At 50.5% G+C, this 18,671-nt stretch overlaps 1 protein-coding gene across 1 annotated transcript in view; it reads left to right on the top strand.

Moving 5' to 3' along the window:
• The window catches only part of TMEM132C (transmembrane protein 132C), a 266,881-nt gene that overhangs the window by 169,507 nt on the left and 78,703 nt on the right, over positions 1–18,671 (top strand). Inside the window, exon 3 of the mRNA XM_033097254.1 lies at positions 3,620–3,766. Coding sequence (XP_032953145.1) covers positions 3,620–3,766 — 147 coding nt within the window. The remainder of the gene's footprint in view (positions 1–3,619; positions 3,767–18,671) is intronic.

The following is an 18,671-nucleotide window of genomic DNA, read 5'->3' as shown; positions in this document are numbered from 1 at the left end:
GGGGGCAGGGCGGGACTATTTCAGGGGTAACAAGAGGGGGTGTCCCTTCAGTGATAGAATCGTCCCGTATTCTGATTATGGTCATGGGCACGTGAATCTTCGTACGACATAATCTCATAGGACCATACACGGGAAAACGAAGTGCTTGTGAAAACAGGTGAAATCTCAGTAAAGTCTGTGCCGGAGGTCGTAGCTCGTCAGCCTCCTGGTTGTGACTGTGTTACTGTTATGTACGATGTGTCATTGGGGGGTGCTGAGCGACGTGTAGACAAGAAATCTCTCACTGTTTTATTTTTTATTTTTGGCAACTTCTTGTTGATCTCAAAATATCAAACTTTTTCAAAATCAGAAGTTATTTTAAAAAATACTGCAGTACTCTGGCAGTACTCTGGCTTCCTCCCTGCATAGAGGCAAAATTCTTACTGTCTCTGGTATTTGTTCTCATATCACTAAATGATGTAGTAAAGTTGATACTTCTTCCTTTTCTTTGAGTTTTAGGCATTATCTATAAATTTCGCACTACGAACGATATGGAGCTATATATATATAGAGGGTGCCAAAAAAGTGTATGCATATTTTAAGAAAGAAAAAACTGTATTAAAATTGTAATACTCAATAGATACCGATAACAAAAGATGAATACAAGTCACATTTGACTTCTGCAATTACAAGAGGTGCTCAAAGTGGTTCCCATCAGCGTCCAGACACTTCCAATTACGGTGAACTACTGCTTGAGCAACGTTGACCAAAGTGTCCACTTGAATATACTTTTTTGGCACCTCCAGTATATATATATATGTATAGTCTTGTCACCCACACATAAATGCATTCCTTTCTATGTCTCCATCCTTTCGATGTAATAATTTTGTAGACATATTTTGTCTACATTAATATTCAATGCTTAAAATATTGTAAGTACATGTGTTAATCACAGTATCACTGAGTATTCAATTATGATTACTTTTCCTTTTCTGTATAATGATTTCTTATCATCAGATTTAAAACCTAATTTGTTTTTATTGTTTTTCTTCATTTTCTGTCTATTGAGCTCTCATTTACTCCCAAACTCTTCACTGACTACCTAAATCTCCTCTCAACACATTCATTCGCATCAAATTTATTAGGAAAACTTCGGTTTCCTGCAGACATCGTGGCCAGAATCTTCCGTGCAGGCGCTCAGCTGCTGTGGGGCCTCCCTTCACCACCAGCCATGTCTCCACCAGGGTCCTCCGTTCATTTCTGATTCCTGTGGCACCTTCTGTTTCCCATTCCTCATGAGGCCCCTGCCTCTGTTTACCCCCTTGTTGCCTGGAGCACATCCTCCCATAGCTTTCTGAGCGAGGGTGTAGGAGGTGAATGTTCGGAGGACTTGCGTGTGTGGAAATGTTCTCTTTGTCACGAGGCTGGCTAGAGAGTGCTGGGTGGGAAAGCGTTTCCCCTTTGAGTTGGGAAGAATGTTTTCATTGTGTCTGGTTCCCCCCGAGCGGCTGTTGTGGCGGCTGAGTCCATGCTGATTCCTGATGTTTCTTCTGCAGGGAATTCTCTTCCGCGTCCCCAGTGTCCTAAAAGTACTGCTCGGAGCCTGGGTGTGGAGCTGTTCCCATTCCCGGGCTCGTCACCCAGGGGCTCGTCACCCAGGGGCCCTTCCAACCTGGAAGTCACGGCCTTTCATTTGGGGAGACTCCGTGGATTGTTTCCTTGATGCTTCTGACTCCCCCTTTTCTCTGTTTTTTCCATTGTTCAGACAAGGAGCCTCAAAGCCTCCTGTTTGTTGATCTTTTCTCCTGTCTTCCATTTCTTTGTTTTCTCTCCTTCCACGGACACATTTCCTCAACTTTATCCATCCACCAGTCCAATGACTTTCCAGTGCGGCTTTAATATTTTTAATTTCCAAGGGCTCATTTTCACCATTTCTGAATAGCATGCTGTTTCTGTTTCATGATTGCGGTATCTTCTCTCATCTCTGTAAATGTGAATGATTGCGAGTGTTTTTCATTTTGGTCTTTCCCTCCTAGGCTCTATTTCCTACAGAGTGCTTGTCTTTTCTGTTTGCTTGTTTTGGTCTCTGTATCATGTAGAGACTTTTCTCAGTGTCCAATATTTCCTGTTCGCTCGTATAAAAGAACAAGGGACTCCAAAGTCACTCAAGGCTCTGAGTCCATTTGCTGGGACTTGCTGGCTCCAGGCTTCTCTGAAACGTAACCGGGCTGGCTGTTGGCGGAGGCCGCGGTGTGGGTACCAAATCCCCTGGAACCCAGGACTTTTCCTGGAGAGTGAAGGTCCAGCTCTGGGGACAAACGCCTAGAAGTCTCAATGTTCGGGACACATAGGGTCACACTCGCCGTTTCCAGCATGCTGACCCAAGTCCCTGTGGCCCCCCGAGGGCCCACACGGAGTTCTGGGCCCCCCATCGGCTGCTTCCCACACAGATTTTCAGCGCATCTTCCTTATTTTAGCCCCCATGCACCCCCACTTTAGAGCTAGCTGTTCCACCAGTTGCTGAGCCTGGGGGATGGTATAAATGTCGGTTCTTAGCTTTTCCCATGGACAGCTCACGACTTCCTTTTCAAGTTCTGCAGTTAGCTGTTTACCCATCTGCTTTCCACTTTCCAAGAGATGTGGCTTCATGTCCCCAGCGGGCTCTATGCCTTCAGTGATAGTCCCTTTTCTCCTTTAAGTGGGACTTGGGGAGAGAGCACAGTAGATATCTGTGCTCAATCTGCTGTCACTCTCGTCAGTTTATTGATGATACACTGAGGTCCAGAGAGCCCAGGAGATTGGCGGGAACAGCCGCTGTAAGGGGAGCGCTGTGCCTGTTTTCGTTCAGCCTCTGACTCAGTGCACTTTGCTTGTGCACCAGGACGAGGCCCTGCAAGTCACATGAGTGTGCTGGGGACCGCCCTGGCACAATGTGACAATAACGACTGTTCATTAAGTGCTTGCTGTATGCCGGACACTGTTCCAGTCTCTATATGTGTCAATATATTTCGTCATCACAATAGCTTTCCAATCCGATCCACTTACGGAGCAGGGAAATGAGGCACAGAGACTTTATAATTTGCCCAAAGTCACACGGCCACAAGGTGGGGGAACTAGGGTGGGAACCCGGCCAGGCTCCTGGACCAGCACTTGCCACTGCAGACTGGATAAGTCTGTGTGCTGGGGGCTGCTCTGGGCACTGTAGGGTGTTTAGCTGCGTCCCTGGCCTCTACCCGCTAGATGCCAGTACCCCCCTCCCAGTTAAGACTACCAAAAATGTCTCCAGACAGTGCCCCCTGTCCTCTACAGGACACAGTCGTCTTCTGTTGAGAGTGACCAGCCTAGGCCTGACCTGACCCCTTGTCTGGGCCACTTCCTGGATGGGGGACTGTCGCCATCCCCTCACTCATCCTTGGAGCTGGCCAGCATGTACTGCAATCCCCGAGTCTGGGGGCAGCTCCCCCTTTCTCTCCCATCCACCCGCACGGCATTCCCACCGTCTAGTGCACTTTGTCTGTCAGTGTCACTGGCTATGAACAAAGCAGACAGAGCGGCCAGTGCTGGCAGCAGGGCGGAGCGCGGCCCCTGTGGACAGGTCATGTCACTGACTCTGTGGCTCTCGCCCGCCTTCCTCCCACAGAGCCAAGGTGAAGAAGGGGGTGAACATCCTGAGCACCCGGCCCAGCGAGCCCCGGCAGTGGGACGCCAAGCAGGAGCTGGGCAACGGCGGGAAGCATGCCACCACCACCGTGCTGTGCCAGCGCCTGGGGCCCAGCGCCCGCAACAGGTAGGTGCCACCTCCCTCTCAGGCGCCGCTCAGGGGCCCGGTAACCCCATCTGCACCTTAGAGGCTTGACCGAGACTCACGTTCACCGCTGCTGAGCTGAGCTATGAAAGCCTTGGCCTGGAAATCTGGGGCCCTGGCATCCATGGTGGCACCCCCTGCCATCTGTGGCCCCGAGGGCAGGCCGCCCGCTCGGAAGGTGTGTTGTCAGGGCTTTGGAGCAGAGACGAGTTAGCGACATGCTGCTCCGCTTTGCCCGGGCGTATGCGTGCCCTTCACCTACACGCGTGTCCTGGGTGCCATGTCACCTCCTGGCGCCCTCCATCAGGGGCAGAGGCGGCTTTCTGCAAAGTGTGTATCCTTCACATGGAGGGCTGGACCGAGCGGTGGGTGGGCGATTAAAGTCAGGAGGTGACAATCACGGGCAGTAATGAATGAGGACAAACTGTGTGAGATCCAGTGTAGACATCGGGGTGATTGTTTAAAATAATTGCTTTCTGCACATACAATTACACATATTCATTTTAGAATATTTGGAAAGCTCCGTTGTATGTGGCAAAACGAGTTAAACACGTAAAATCCCTGCCACCCAAGGTGGCCACTGCTAACGTTTCATTTCCTTCCCGTGTTTTACGGATGCAACATCGGTATATAGTGAATGTGAAGTGGATTTACTTCTTTTACGAATTTGGTATCAGAATCTACATACAGATTTTTAAGGCACTTTCACTTAGATCTCAATTATATTGAAAACATCTTCTCTTGACATTAAATATTCCTCCATGTTTTTAATGGCGGTATAATATTTCATCATACAGATTTAATGTTACACAACTAATCATATCTGTACTTTTGGGCACTTAGGTTGTTCCCAAGTTTTCTTCTCAGAGAAAACAGAGCAGTAAACCACCTCCCACGTATGTACGTCTTTGTCCACGCCTCCTTTTGCTTAACGTGGCTTCTCAGAATCAAAAACTTTCATCGTTGTTTAGGGCCCTTGATACATTCGGTTCGGGTATTTTCTTGAAGGGGTTAGCACTGCAGGAAGAAGTGTCCATCGTGGGGCACATTTTCTCAAGCGCACACGACAAGGCTGTCAAGACATATTCTGCAAGTTCTCCATTTTGCTATGAGACGCCCAGCTCTTTTATCTCTAGCACCCCCTCTCCTCAGCCCTACCTTTCATGTGCAGCCAGCAGAAACATCTGGCGGCCTGAACAGCGCACTGGTTCAAACACCAACCGTCACCATCATTACCCCAGAGGGACCGTCAGTACATCTGAGGAGTGAGGGTTAGGAGTCCCAATGTTTCCTCTTGTGAAAAAAACTGCCAGAAAAAAAAACAAACAAAAAACAAAAAACCTGCCTGGGTACAAATTAAACCTCCCTTGTCAAATGCACATAAAGTCTAATTAACCCACCTGATTAATGTTGATTATGCAAATAAACGTGACCAGGTTAATTCACAGACAGGGAATTGTGTATGTAAATAGTTTCTCCTGTTATAACCAGAAGGTGTCTCCACGTGAGGGGGACAAGCCTGGCTGATGGCTTCTGAACAATCCCCGTGGCAACCCTGTTTTCTCTGCATCTTCCAGAAGCTCTGCTTTGAGACCAGTTGTGTATCTTGAGTGCAAACACTGTGCCTGGGTTTCCGTGGTCAGTCACGCTGGCTGTTTCGGCAGAGGGAGCTGTGATTCCAGACGTGTGTTTGCTCCTTTCCAGCTTCAGAGTTTGCACTGCCATGACTTAGGAGCATGGATACAAGGTCGTGGGAAGTTTGACCGTGTTCTGCATGCTCTTCAGTTCTCACGTGATGTCTTAGAAGTAACGTTGGCGTGTGCAGGAGAGGCGGTCTGGCAGGACTGGTGTCAGGTGTGCTGCATCGGGTCCCTGTCTGCTGTGACAGCTGGTTGGACTGTGCACATCTCTTCCCAACTCCTCAGTCAGTGATTGGCAAGAGCTTGAAATTGACTCCGTAGTAGTATTTACACCACAGAAATTGGCCACCGTCCCATGTCAGGACTTTTGGTGATTGTGGGAAAGCCTGTTTTTCCCTCCACAGGTGTATGTGCCCTGCTCATGCACTTCCTCCCTGGGGTCTTCAGAAAGCATCGGTTGGTTCACCTAAGGGAGAGCTGCGATGCTTCATGTCAGCAGGAATCCCCTGAATCAGGGCCAGACGCCATCCTCACAGAACCTAAACACTGTGGTGCAACTGGGACCATCAATGACATAGAAGGTGCAGATGCCACAGGGCAGGAGGGCTTACTTCTCTACACCTGTAGAGAACAGGCCAAGTGTACTTGTTATGTATACTGCTGCGTAACAAATTGCCCTGAAACTTAGATGTTGAAAACAACACACGCTTATTATTTCCTGGTTTCTGTAGGTCAGGGGTCCAGGCACATCGTCATGAGGTCCTCTCTCCTCGAGGGTCTTTCGCAGGCTGCAGTGACAGTGTCAGCCAGGACCTGTGGTCTCATATGGAGGCCCACCTGGGGAAGGGTGAAAGTGCAAGTTCACGTGCCCTCTGGAGTCCGCCCTCAGGATTGCTGGGCCAGGGCCTCAGTTTCTGGTTCCTTGCCAGGTGCCCTTCTCCAGCAGGGTGCCTATGAGAAGACCCAGGAAGAGAGAATGCCATGAAATGAAAGTCACAGTATATTTGAGCCTGACCTTGTAAGTGACACCGCACACTTGCTGTGTTTTATTAGTTCGAAGCCTAGGCGGCACTCAAGGGGAGGAGAGTACAGAGAGGGGTGAATACCAGGAGGGCGGCATTGTTGGGTCTTACTGTAGCCATTTTACACCGTCTACCGCACCTGGACAGCTCGTTCAGGCTGTGGAAGGCCCCCACTATCGCTGGAGGCATGTGAATTACAGACCAGCCGTTGAAACCGGCACTCCCTTAGCTGAGTACCATCTATCTGAGTCTACAAATCCATTTGCTTTTTTATTTAACTTAAGCCAGTTGATCAAAAGGGAAATTTTCTGTTACAGCCGGTATTAGTGAGTGTTCTTAGTTGCTCTAAAAGGTGATGATCCTGACTTGTTTAAGCAGAACAGGAATTTATCCAAAGGAGATTGCCGGGAAGGCTGTAGAAAACGTGAAAAATGGACAACATCGGGGAATCAGCCAGAGCCAGGAAAGCGTCCCCAAGCCATCCGTCATCACGTACCACTCGGACCGCTATTCATTTAGGAGTTTCCTTTAAATCAACTTTTAATTGGTCTTGTTTTTAAAAATTCACCCTCATCTTTAGTGATAATATCCTTGAAATTACATATTTCAGGCACTTTGATTATTTTCTAATGTACGTTACAATGAGTACAAAACTATAAGACTTACTTGAAGTAAGTATCCTTGGTGATTGGCACAGGGGCATAATTTATGCGTATTCTTAGTCATAACAGGAATACAGCCAAGGAGTCGCCCAGTGTGGTGGGCGCTGCCCTGCCAGGGTCCCCTCAGGTCCCTGGAACGGTCGTCTGTGCACCTGTGTGGGTGTGTCAGGCTGTATCAGTTCAGGCCGGCTGTAAGAAACACCACAGACTGGGAGGCTCCAACAGCAGGAATCTATTCTCTCCCAGGTCTGGAGACCAGAAGTCCGAGGTCAGGATGTTGGCAGGGTTGGTTTGTGGGGAGACTTCTCTTCTTGGCCTTCTGACTGTATCCTCACATGGCCTTTCTTCTCTGTGTGTACTCAGGGGTCCAGCGGGACAGGGAGAGCTCTGGGGTCTCTTCTTCTTGTGAGGACACCTGTCCTGTCAGGTTAGGACCCCACTGTTACAACTTCATTTACCCTAAAGGATCTCTTTCAAAGCCCTCACTCCTAATACAGTCACCTTGGGGGATAGGTCTTCAGCTTAGGAATTTGGGAGTGGGGGTACACAGTTCAGTCCGTGGCTCGAACACCCCAACCTGCATCCTTCAGAGGTCCCATGGCCCACTCTTCAAGATTTCTGGAAAATCCTGGCGGTTTCATCTTCCTGGGATGGTTCTTGCAAATGATGATGGGTGTGAAACGCGAAAGCCCACGCCCCCTCCCCCAATGCAGATGACTCTGAATCGTAATTGACGCCCCAGAACTCCCAGGGCTCAGAATTGGGGGGGAGGTTTCCTGAAAGCGTGCCTTTCCTTTGCGTGAACTGTTTCCTCTCTCCCTCTCCCTTTCTAGTTTCTCCTGGGAAAGCTTCCTGTATCAATCACTTACAACCAGATCCTCATCTTAGGGTCTGCTTCTAAGAAACCTACCGGAGAATCTCAGGAACACAGGGGCCCCCTGCTTCCTTGCCTGGTGAACTGGCCTCTTATTTGTCCGAGTGGGGGGAGGACTTGTTAGGAAGACTGTCAGACAAGACAGCTGTTTGGATGACACACTTGGTCCCTGGAGCCCAAACCCTCTGAAAGACCCGTGGCCTTGTGGTCCTGGAGCCATCTGTTTGTAAACCCTCAGGTCCAGGAGGAGAGTTTGCCACCGGTCCGTACACACACAACGTTGTGCTGCATTTAATTTCCACCCCCCCCCCACCCCCAGATTAATATTTTAGCAGCTCGAGCATCTCGGCAATCATGCAGAATCAGTTAGCAACCTACTGGGTTGTATTTCATACTTACAGGGCGTGAGGCCAACAGAGAATTAACAGCCTGTCCAGATTCCCCCGCCTCAGTGCTCTGTGACTGAGTAAATCCAGCATGAAGAAGATGCCCCTGTGACCACCGGGAAAGAGAATTGAAAGGACGCGGCTGGCACGTTCGAACGCGGGAGGGAACCCATTTGTGGTCCTGTCAGTGGACGTTCCTTAGGAAACACCTTCTGCTCACCCTTTCATCTGAATCTTCCTTCACACCTGGGCGTCTGGGCGAGTCAGAGCAGCAAGAATTTCATAAAACCTTTGAGGGGACCCCAGCCCAGAGGGAGCGCTGACCCTGGGCCCCCTCTTTCACCCCAATGTCGACCCTTCCTCTAAGACATGCTTTTGCCCTAAGCTTTCCCTGATCTTCACCCTCTGAAGTTCATTCCTTCGGGGGGGAAATGCCAACAATGAGGTGTTTCTTTAAACTGAGGTCATTCTTTTAAGTTAAGGGGGAATTTAAATTAACATGCGACCTCTGCAGCTGTGACTGACCCCGGCTCCCCAGGGAGGGTCCCTACTGCTGCCTGCAAACTCCCGGCCTAGCCACACTCACCTGTGCCGCTACTTACTTACGAAGCACCTTTACCAAAAGTGGTTCACTTGCACTTTTTTTTTTTTAATTTCCTTTGGGGCTTTATTATTAAAATATTGCTATTGCAACCTCTTCTGGGGCGCAAGCATGGATCTTAAAAATAGAAACGTAAATATCACTCGTATTCTGTATATTCCATCGTCCTTGACAGCACACAAAATAATGCTACGTGTGTTTCTACAAAATGCTTTGCGCCCATTGTTGCAGTAAATCTTTTGCATGTTTTCACGAACTGAGGAGTCACGCCACTGGGCACATAGAGGAAAGAGGCGAAGGTCCTCAGAGGGAGGCAGCATCCAACGGAGTATTTGTGCAAATGAGAAAAAGTTTTTTAATAACTTTCATGTGTATAAATAAATGGGAAAAGGTCGTGGCTGTTCTGTTGCATGAATTAAAGGTGAGCATAAACACCTGCAATTTAAATATACAGACGCAGAAGGCTTTGTACCTGCCTCTCTTCTGGGGTGAGAACAGGTGACGAGCAAATGTCTGAAAGGTGTGAACGATACACGGGCTTCAAATTGAGACTTTCTTTTCTGCTTCCTTATCTTTTTATCAACCTTATTTTCTTCAATGCTCGTATTTCACTTTTATGATCAGAAAAGCACGTTCAAAAACATGTTTTGGAAACCCACTTTCCACACCTTGTGCACATAAATATTTGTATGTAGCAGGGATCCCTCTGTGACATGTCTGCTTTTGTAACTTAGTGCTGCGGAAGCACCTGTCCCAAACTTAGTTCTTTAGTTGGCTGCCCGACTACTAATTAAGGGGCGGGGGTTTCATTTACTTAGAGAGCCCCCCATTGTAGGGCATCTTGATGCTTGATGCTTGTTTCTAACTTTTTCGTAAAAATAAATCGGCAGGGCCCGTTTCCATGCCCCCGTGGCCACTCCCCCTCTCCCCACTTTCGGGGAGACTGCAGGGGTCCCTTAGAGATGCTCCAGATGGCACGTGTCAAGCTGGGCTGCAGATCTGGGCAGTCAGCAAGCTGAGGCTCTGGCCCCGTGCGGAGCTCAAGCAGAGGTGTCCCCAGGACGTCGGCCCATCTCCCCGGGGCCGCACGCACCCAGGGGCCGGGCGTCCAGTGGAGGCGGCGAGCCCTCGGTGCCGGGAGACGCGTGTGGAGAGCAGACAGACAGCGTCGCGTGCAGGAAGGCTCCGCCCATGGGCTCTGGAGCCCCCCACGTGGGGGTGCAGGCCCCGTGTTGCCCAATCTCTGTAGTTTTCTAGAAGGACGGCAATTCCAGAACTTCATGTGAAATCTCCCAATTTTTAGACATTTACCGGATTTTCAAAACCACCATGCAGATCAAACAATAGGGCCATTGTTATCAGCAGGTGACTCACGGGTGATAGGCCGGTCAGATCCGACCATCCCTCCGTTCCACGTTGGCTAAAATCAGACCTGTTTCCTTCAGGGGTTCATTGTATGGTCGAGGGATGGAGTCAGCAGCATACCAGCCGTCCTGGACCCCCTCTGCCTCCTTACAGGGACGTGGAGCTGAGGCCAGCCCTCATTTTCTCCCCGGGAGTGGATCAGGTCGCACCGACTCTCCGTGTTTCCAGCAGATGTTGTACACATGTGTCCATCCTCTGGTTCCGTAGCCGTGTTCGCCCTTGGCTTTCATACAGTGACAGTGCTACCAGGGTCCTGCCAGTGGCACGGTGTCCCTCCCTCCTGCTGTCCTTGTCACCTAGCTTCTGGGTGGGTGGGCTGGTAGACCAGCAGGGGTCCGGCAGGTGGCCCCAGCAGGACACGTGCTCTGAGTCCACACACTTCCACGGGCCACCAAATCCATTTCCTTCCCCCCCTTGCCCCCCGGGACCCGCAGCTGCTGCCGTAATCCCCATACCGCTCGGTCATCCTGCTTCAGGGACACTCCACTGCTGGGGAGAGGCGTAACTCAGGCAGGTAGGGAAAGAAGGGCTTTTCAAACCACAAAAATCATGGAAAATCGTGAACAAATGCGCACGAGTACTCACTGGAGCAGTCTCAACTGCAGACCTTGCGTGCATAACGAGAGTCCTCCGATGTTTGTCTTCGGAGGATTCTGGAATCTGAACGTGCGGCTTCCTGTAAAGAGCCTCAGCACAGCTGAGGGGAATGGCACGCCAACAGAACCCGCTCGTCCCTGGAGGAAGTTGCCCACACCGAGGCCTGTCTTGCAGAGATATGTGAAGACAGCACAGAAAAGCTGCCAGGCAGACTTCCACAAACGAGAATCTGCCAGTCAGTGCCGTGAGCGTGCCCTCTGGGTCCCCAAAGGAAGAAGGCAGAAGTGGCCCCCCTCAGCCCTCCCTAAACTCACAGCAGGCTCATGCCAGCGTCTGTGGCAGGAGAAGTTACTGACAGACACGTTGTGTGTGTTCTCCCTAAAAAGTCCCCTTTCCTCCACTTTCTCTTTGGAGCCCAGGTTTAGGCCCAAGGTGGTGGAGTTCTTGGTGTTTCCTGCCATTTATAGAAGTTAAAATCTCCCAAGAGAATTTTCTGGAAGCACCTGGAGGTAGGAGAACAGCTAGAGAAGAAGCTTTGAAAGAGCGTGAGAGAAGACATTTTCCTGGAGACAAAGGGCGGGCTCTACCTTGATCTGACATCTCAAATGGCCTTCAGGTTTCTCCACTGTTTGGCGCTGTGTGACGTGCAGCACCCAGGGTTTATCCTCCGTCCGAGGCTGCGTATGAGGAGGAAATCGATTTCACCCAAGGCAATTGGCGCGCTTCTGCAGAGAAGGCGTAGATGCTGGGCGCTGAGACCAAAGCTTCGGGGGCGGCACCTGCTCGAGCTTTCACGGGGTGGACACTTGGTACACACACACCATCACACGTTTCCCCAAACCCTCCATGGTGAATATTCGTGTGTCTGAGAAGCAGTGTTTCCCAAAAATGTGTGCACTGGACATGCTCTCGATGTCTCCCGGACCTCATGACTCTCCCATGAAGATGGGAGCCCGTCTTCTCCCCTCGGAAGTGGGTAGACTTTTGTGACTGGCTGACTAACCGTGGACAGCAGAAGTGACTCTAGGTGACCTTGAGAGCTGGGTCACAAAGGAGCCCCTGGCCAACCTGTAAGCAGGGCTGCTGCCCGGAGGCGCCAGGCCGTGAGGAAGCGCTCCTGTCCCAGGCGGAAAGACCACGGGAGAGCCCTGGCACAAGGGAGAGAATGGTGTCCAGTCGGCCACTCAGTCGAGCCCTTCTGGAATTCTTGCCTCACAGACACAATGGAATGATTGTTTGATGCCACTGAGTTTCAAGGGCGGTTATGACACAGCCCCATCTAATCAAGTGCCGGGTACCCATGGGGTTAAACGACTTGCCACCCTCACAGCTACTCAGGGCCAGGCCCCTATTTTAACTCCGTTCTGTCTGATTAAATCCTATGACTTCTCCCACCCCATGGGAGTGGTTCCTACGTGAAGAGCTGAGGAAAGTCTTGTCTTCTGACACCAACGGGTCCTTCCCAATCCCCCGTCTCTCGAGAAGCTGATTTCCTGTCTGGATGCACCCAAGCCTCATGCAAGGCCAGAATGAAAGAGTTTCTGTTTTCTTCCTCCCATCCCAGACTGACACGTGGTCCCCAGTCCAAACTGAACATGTATAAGGTCCTGTATCTCAGTGCCTGTCCTGAGGTGACGAGCAGGTGCCTTTCAGCACCCAGGACCCAGCGCAGAGAGCCCGTCTTACCCAGAGGCTTGGATGGCGTGGTCCTCCCATTATGGGTCATCAAAGAGAAAACCACGCACCAGAACTGGGCTGTGGGGACAGCCCTGTAATGCCTGGAGTCTCCGAGTGTCACACAGGACCGTGCAGAGTCCTCCAGCCCCCTTTCCCCCCCCCAAGCTGCCATGACACACCGGTTTATCCACGTTGTCTCACTCCTTTAAATGCGGAGACTTTTGTTCAGATCAAGGGTCCATCTCCTACCCAACTAGTCTTCATAAGCAAATGGCGAACAGCAGTGGAACTGAACTATTTTCCATTTTTAAAAACGTGGTGTCTGTGTTTCTGCATCAAAGGTAGAAGCTTTGTGCAGGTGTTGCCTCCATTCCCAGGTAGCCCGGGAATCACTATGGCACCAGGAATAACCGCGTGGTCTCTGGAGCCAGCCAGGCACCTTGGAGCCAAGTCTTAGCTCTTCTGCTTAGAGTCTGTGTGGTTTTGTGCAAATCAGTCAGTCTCTTTGGGTCCTGTCTGAAAAAGAGGATGAATAATAGCTGTGCCTTGGTCGTGACGTACTTGCAAAGATTGAAGGAGTTGGTCTACATCAAGTGACCACGTGGAGTGGTGGTTCTTGTATTTTCTATGAAACAAAGTGTCCGTAAGTTCTTCCTGGTGGTTTTACACCGTGGCCCAGTGTTCTTTCCCATTGGAGACACGTCGGTCACACAGCCACACTGCCCGGCTGAGCTGGACTTCATCCGGCATCCTACCGTCCTAACTGGAAGCTCAGCCCTGCTCTCTCCGCACCTCGTCCCGCCCCCTGCAGACCTCCCGGCTCACACTCTTGGTGGAGCCTCAGTAGCCGGTTGGCTCTGGCTCTGCTCCCACCCTCAGGGCGTCCTGGACTTGTGAGTGATGGCGGAGATACCCCTCAGAGGAACAGCAGTAGCCTGCGGCACCTGTGGCTGGATTAGTCCTTGTTTTGACTATTTATAAGCCAACCCCAGAGGTCTAAGGTGTGTGGTAATTTGTCACTTCACTAAGGCGCATTTTCGCCTTTCTGCATTTATTTTTTTTCCCACTCTTAATTTATTTTGTGTGCGTGTTGGGGGAGCGTGGAAGATAGGTAACACGTTCACACCGTTCCCAACTCAAAACGTAGACAAAGCAACATACTCCTGCCGTCCAGCTCCCTTCCCTGGAGGTCATCAAAGTTTGCGCTGTATCATAAACCTTTCAAAAGATATTTTATGCGCACACACACACACACACACTTCCTTCCCAACTTTAAACAACATTACTTCTGTGTTTGTTTGTTTTTTCGCCTAACAATATATCTTGTAATTTTCCCATCTCAGTACATGAAGTTCTTTATTCTTTTTTAAAGCATCTGCAAATTATGGCATTTAGCATCACTGATCTAAAACAAGCCCCGTTAACTGGCCTTCACGTTATCGCGTCTTTTGCCTGGAAATGCGGCCTTGAAACACTGTCCCACACACCTTGTCCACACACCAGCTTGCACTCTCGTGGTCGTCTCTGAAACAAATTGCAGAGGTCGGCCAGCTGAGGCCCCTGGCTGTGCACCTGTCAGCCAGGAGACGATGTGCTGCCTGCACAGAGGGGACCACGGACCCCACCGACGCCCTCACCCACAGGCCCTCCCTCCTCTCCACCTGCCCATTGTGGGGCTTCTGGGCGCCATCTGGGGTCATGTGAGTGAGGGCGGCCCCGAGAGGAATCAGAGCGACGAGAGAGCGAGAGCGAGAGAGAGAGAGAGAGAGAGAGAGAGAGGGGGGGGGGGGGGGGGGGAGAGCGGAGAGAGAGCGAGAGAGAGGGAGGGGGAGAGAGAGAGAGAGAGAGAGAGAAAACACAGGCTTTGGACGACAGTGCAGAGCACGGGCACCAAAGCACTTAAGACGCCTGAGACAGAAAAATCATGTTTTCTTTAATCTACGCCGCCATAAACAAGGCCACGGAGAAGTGTTTCTGTCTTTATCTGAAGAACAGTGAGAAGCCTTTAAAATATTGCAAGCAGGATGGGGCACCATCAGACTTCTGTAAACGATATTATCAGTAGAAGTGTATAAAACCGACTGGGAGGAGAGTTGTCCAAGAAGATGCAAGTCTCAAGTTAGACGAACGCAGTCGCCCGAAAGACGGATGAGAGGTCTGTCCCATCTGCCCGCCACGCTCTCCTCCACGAGTCTCCGCAAGGCCAGAGACCCTGTCTCCTCACTCCTCCAGCCCCCTCCATGCCGCCTGGCACCACGCATTCTGAAATGACAGCCATGCTTCCTAAGTTGGCAAAATACTTGAGGTTTCTGTTCGGGAGGAACCACAGCAACACTTATTAGAGAAATAAAGAAAAGTGTATGGAAAAGAGGCAGTCTCTTAGCACAGAGAGATTATTCTAATAACTTTAAATTAGTCCTGCAGACGCCTCACTTACTGCTCTTCTCAAAGACGTGGTGACAGGTTGTTCTGCAGCCTGCTTTCCATGCCTTTCCTGGGTAACCTAATAACGTTTTTCTTTCCGTTTTGCACGTCACATTAATTCTTCATAAGTGGTCCTTATTATTCCTTACTTGTTCCATCTCAAGTGCAGTATTTTCTCACCAGCGGTGTATAAACTAGGCCAGCTAAATGGCAAAGACACCTCATCCATCATACCTTTAATTTTCCACCTTGGGAGGAAGCACTGAGGCTTACGTTCAGGATAAAAGCAAGTCACCTTAATACTTCCCCAGCTCTCCGGCTGAGGCTCTCACCCCTCCCAGGTCTGCATGGGGGCAGACGAAAGCTAGTCCCTGTCTAGAAACTACAGCCGTCATATAGTCGGTGTGCATCGGTTTGGACAAAAGGGTCAGCTGCTTTGACAGAGGACCAGGCTCCCCATAACGATGACTGTTTAGCAAGAAAGAAGTTGATTTCTTTTTGGTTTAAATATTTGAGTTCATGAGGCGGGTCTCCTCTGCAAAGGCATTGGGACCCTAAGGTGGTGGTGTGGTGGACACAGGCCGAGATGGTTCATCACAAATCCCAGCCCATATGGATAAAGCAGAAGCGGGAGCCTGGCTCTGCTGTTTCAGGGCAGGACCCAGAAATTGCACGTGTTACTTCCATTGCCATCCCGGGGGCTGAATATACACCCATGGCCACACCTAGCTGCAAGGGAAGCTGGAAAGTGGCACCTTCTACCCTAATTAGTTGCACGCCAAGCAAGAAGGAAGTACCGGAAGGGGAGAGTTAGCGTTCTCTGACAGAAGTAGGAATTTGAAAATATTAGAGTATGAAGGTTAAAGGAAAATCAAGGTGGAACAAGGAGACCCCGGGGGCGTGGGGGCTGGTGCTCTGACATGGAAGAACATCCAGCAATCAAACAACAGAGCCGGAGTCTTGGCGGTCCCTGTGACCCAGTCTGGCAGGATGTCTCCCAGACAGGAAGGAGAAAGCTCACTGGCCGAGAGCAGAACCAGGCAGGTTTTCAAACTTTCAAACACATGAACAGGAGCCAGGAGGGCACACGAGAGCTGCCCAGCACTCCAAGGGCCACCATTGTCTCCGGCGAGAACTTGTACTTGCTCCCTGTAACAATGGCAGTAATGGTTTAAAAATCAAGTGTCCTTCTTTGCAGAGCCCCTGCTGTGTTCCTGGCACCGAGCCACCTGCCTTCGGGCACCAGGTTGTGCGTGATGAGCCTGCATCCCACCTTGGTGCCGTCATGGGCAACTTGCTCTTCAGGCCTCAGAGTTCTCCTCTGTCGAATGGGGATGTCCTAGGATTGTGGTGGGAATGAAATGATGTAATTGTAAGAATCTCCTCACTGCACTGTTACTACGGAAACGCTCGCTACATGTTACCTGTGTCATAGCTATTATTCCTGGAGCTTGGTCAGGAGCAGGACAGGAGCGGCTCGGTGCTTCTAGGCACCGTCCAGCATCCCCTGAGCCAACCTAAAGTTCGAGTAAACACAGAGCTGTCAGCCAAAGCTGCCTCCAGACCAGCCCTCCGTCTGGCAGTGCCCAGTGCCCACCACCACCAGTGGCTGCCCCTTTTGCTGCGTCTGGGTAGAAATCCTGGGTTAGCGCAGCTGAACTCTGATTCTTACAATGACCCTGAGGTGAGGACATTATCGGTCCCATTTACAGGAAAACGGAGTATGTGTAGCAAAGTGGTTGAGAGAGCAGGCTCTGCCTTTTGAAATCAGCTCTGCACTTGTTTGCTGTGCAACTTGGGGAAGATACTCAGCTTCTCTGATCTCTAAAACAAAGGTTGTATTTCCTGCCTCATGAGACTCTCCTCAAGAGCAAATGAGGTGTCATGTGTGAAGCGCGTGGCCCACAGTGGTAGTTGGTGTTGTGAGGAAGGCTGCGTCTTTGTGTCTGGAAAGGGGAGCATCCGACATGCCCCCCCCAGGTTCCTCCTGGTGGTACTGGTCATTTATGAAATTATGCCCTCTTGCGTGTAAGCTGGACTGGGCACTTCCTTCTAACCAGGTCAGAGAGGGTTTAGGGGCCCGATTCCTTTGCAATCCCCTTTCTGCAGCAAAACTCAAATCCCAATAAGCTTTCCCTCTGCCTCCTTTACAAACACAGATGGGAACAGCACTCGTGAGGTCCTCACTGGGGGCAACAGCACAAGGGCCCTCCCCAACCTCAACAAAGGTGTGTGAGTGCCTGCTTGTAGAGGATGCACGTCGAAAGAAGAGGACAGAGATTTCCCTCACCACGGAGCGAACGCTCCAGGAAGGGATGGTGCGAGGGAAACAGGAAATAAAAGCCCAATTTACATTTTCCATTTCTACCATCAGCTTTTTATTAGCCAGGTGACTCTGAGACAGAGCCCGCGCGTCCCGCGGCTTATGGAGAGAGCAGTGAAACCCGACAGGTAATTTGGTAAATCAAGACCGTCAGCAAACATCTGCTGAGGATGATAACATTCAAGGGGCTCCATTTTTTTCTCTGAAAACTTAGTTACGCGGGGCTGGGATTAATTTTTCATTGTCTCCAGCAAAAGGAGGATTGCTCACACAGCTGTCTCAAAGAGAACCTTGATTACACTGTGTCTTGTGCCAAAATCATGAAACACACACACACACACACGCACGGTTAAGTAAAATCAGAGACCGACTCCAAATGTACTGAAGCCATTTCTGCCCTCCGCACCCCTGGATTCTTTTCTTTCTTCACCGTATTCTCTTCTGATCACTGTCAGTGTTCTTTTATTATCATGCTGTTAACATGAGAAGGGAAAGGGGAGGTGAAGAATAAATTCTGGCCATACCAGGGAAAATGTGAAAAAGCATGTCACCTGGCGTGATTACAGCTGGGTTACTTTCTCCACGTAAAGCCACGTAGCGCCCCAGAGGACTGGGAAGGCAGAAGAAAGAAAATGCGAAGACGGAAACATACACACCCGCACACGCACAGGCAGAGGCACACACCACGGTTGTCACGTTGAGGAACGACGTGACACATTTCTGACGTGTCACGGGAGGGAGCACAGCTTTCTGTGGTCAAATAATTAGCAGCCGTTGAGTGCACTCGTGGGTCTTCACCAACCTTGTTTTGGTGTGCATGTCCGGAAACTGCTGTGATGAGTGAGTGTTGGGTTAGACTTCCTTCCAGAAGCTGGCTGGTTTTCTCCTCTTTTCTATCCACTCACCGCCCTCATGGCTGCTTTTACTGATGGCATGTACACACACCGGACGACAGTGGTTTCTTTGTCCCCTTGGCCACAGCATGAAGTGCGGAGGCCAGGGCAGGCCCTGGGCTGTGAGCTGGCCCCACACAGCCGCTGGCCCCGGCTCCTCCTCGCTTCCCACGCTGCCATGTTTGGCGTGTGATTTCCTTCCTCATGCTCACAATGTGGCAGCTGTATCTCTGGGCATCTTACTTGTGTCCCAGGTGGGACACATGGCGGGAGGCGTGTGGCAAATGCAGTAGATGAAGACTGGCCAGGTCTGTCTCTTTGGATCAGAAAACCAGTAACTTTCATAGAAACTGGTGAAATAAG

The sequence above is a fragment of the Rhinolophus ferrumequinum genome, chromosome 25 (genome assembly GCF_004115265.2).
Source record: "Rhinolophus ferrumequinum isolate MPI-CBG mRhiFer1 chromosome 25, mRhiFer1_v1.p, whole genome shotgun sequence".
NCBI classification, from domain to species: domain Eukaryota; kingdom Metazoa; phylum Chordata; class Mammalia; order Chiroptera; family Rhinolophidae; genus Rhinolophus; species Rhinolophus ferrumequinum.
The sequence above is the reverse complement of the archived record's forward strand: the minus strand, read 5'-3'. Positions and strand labels throughout refer to the sequence as shown.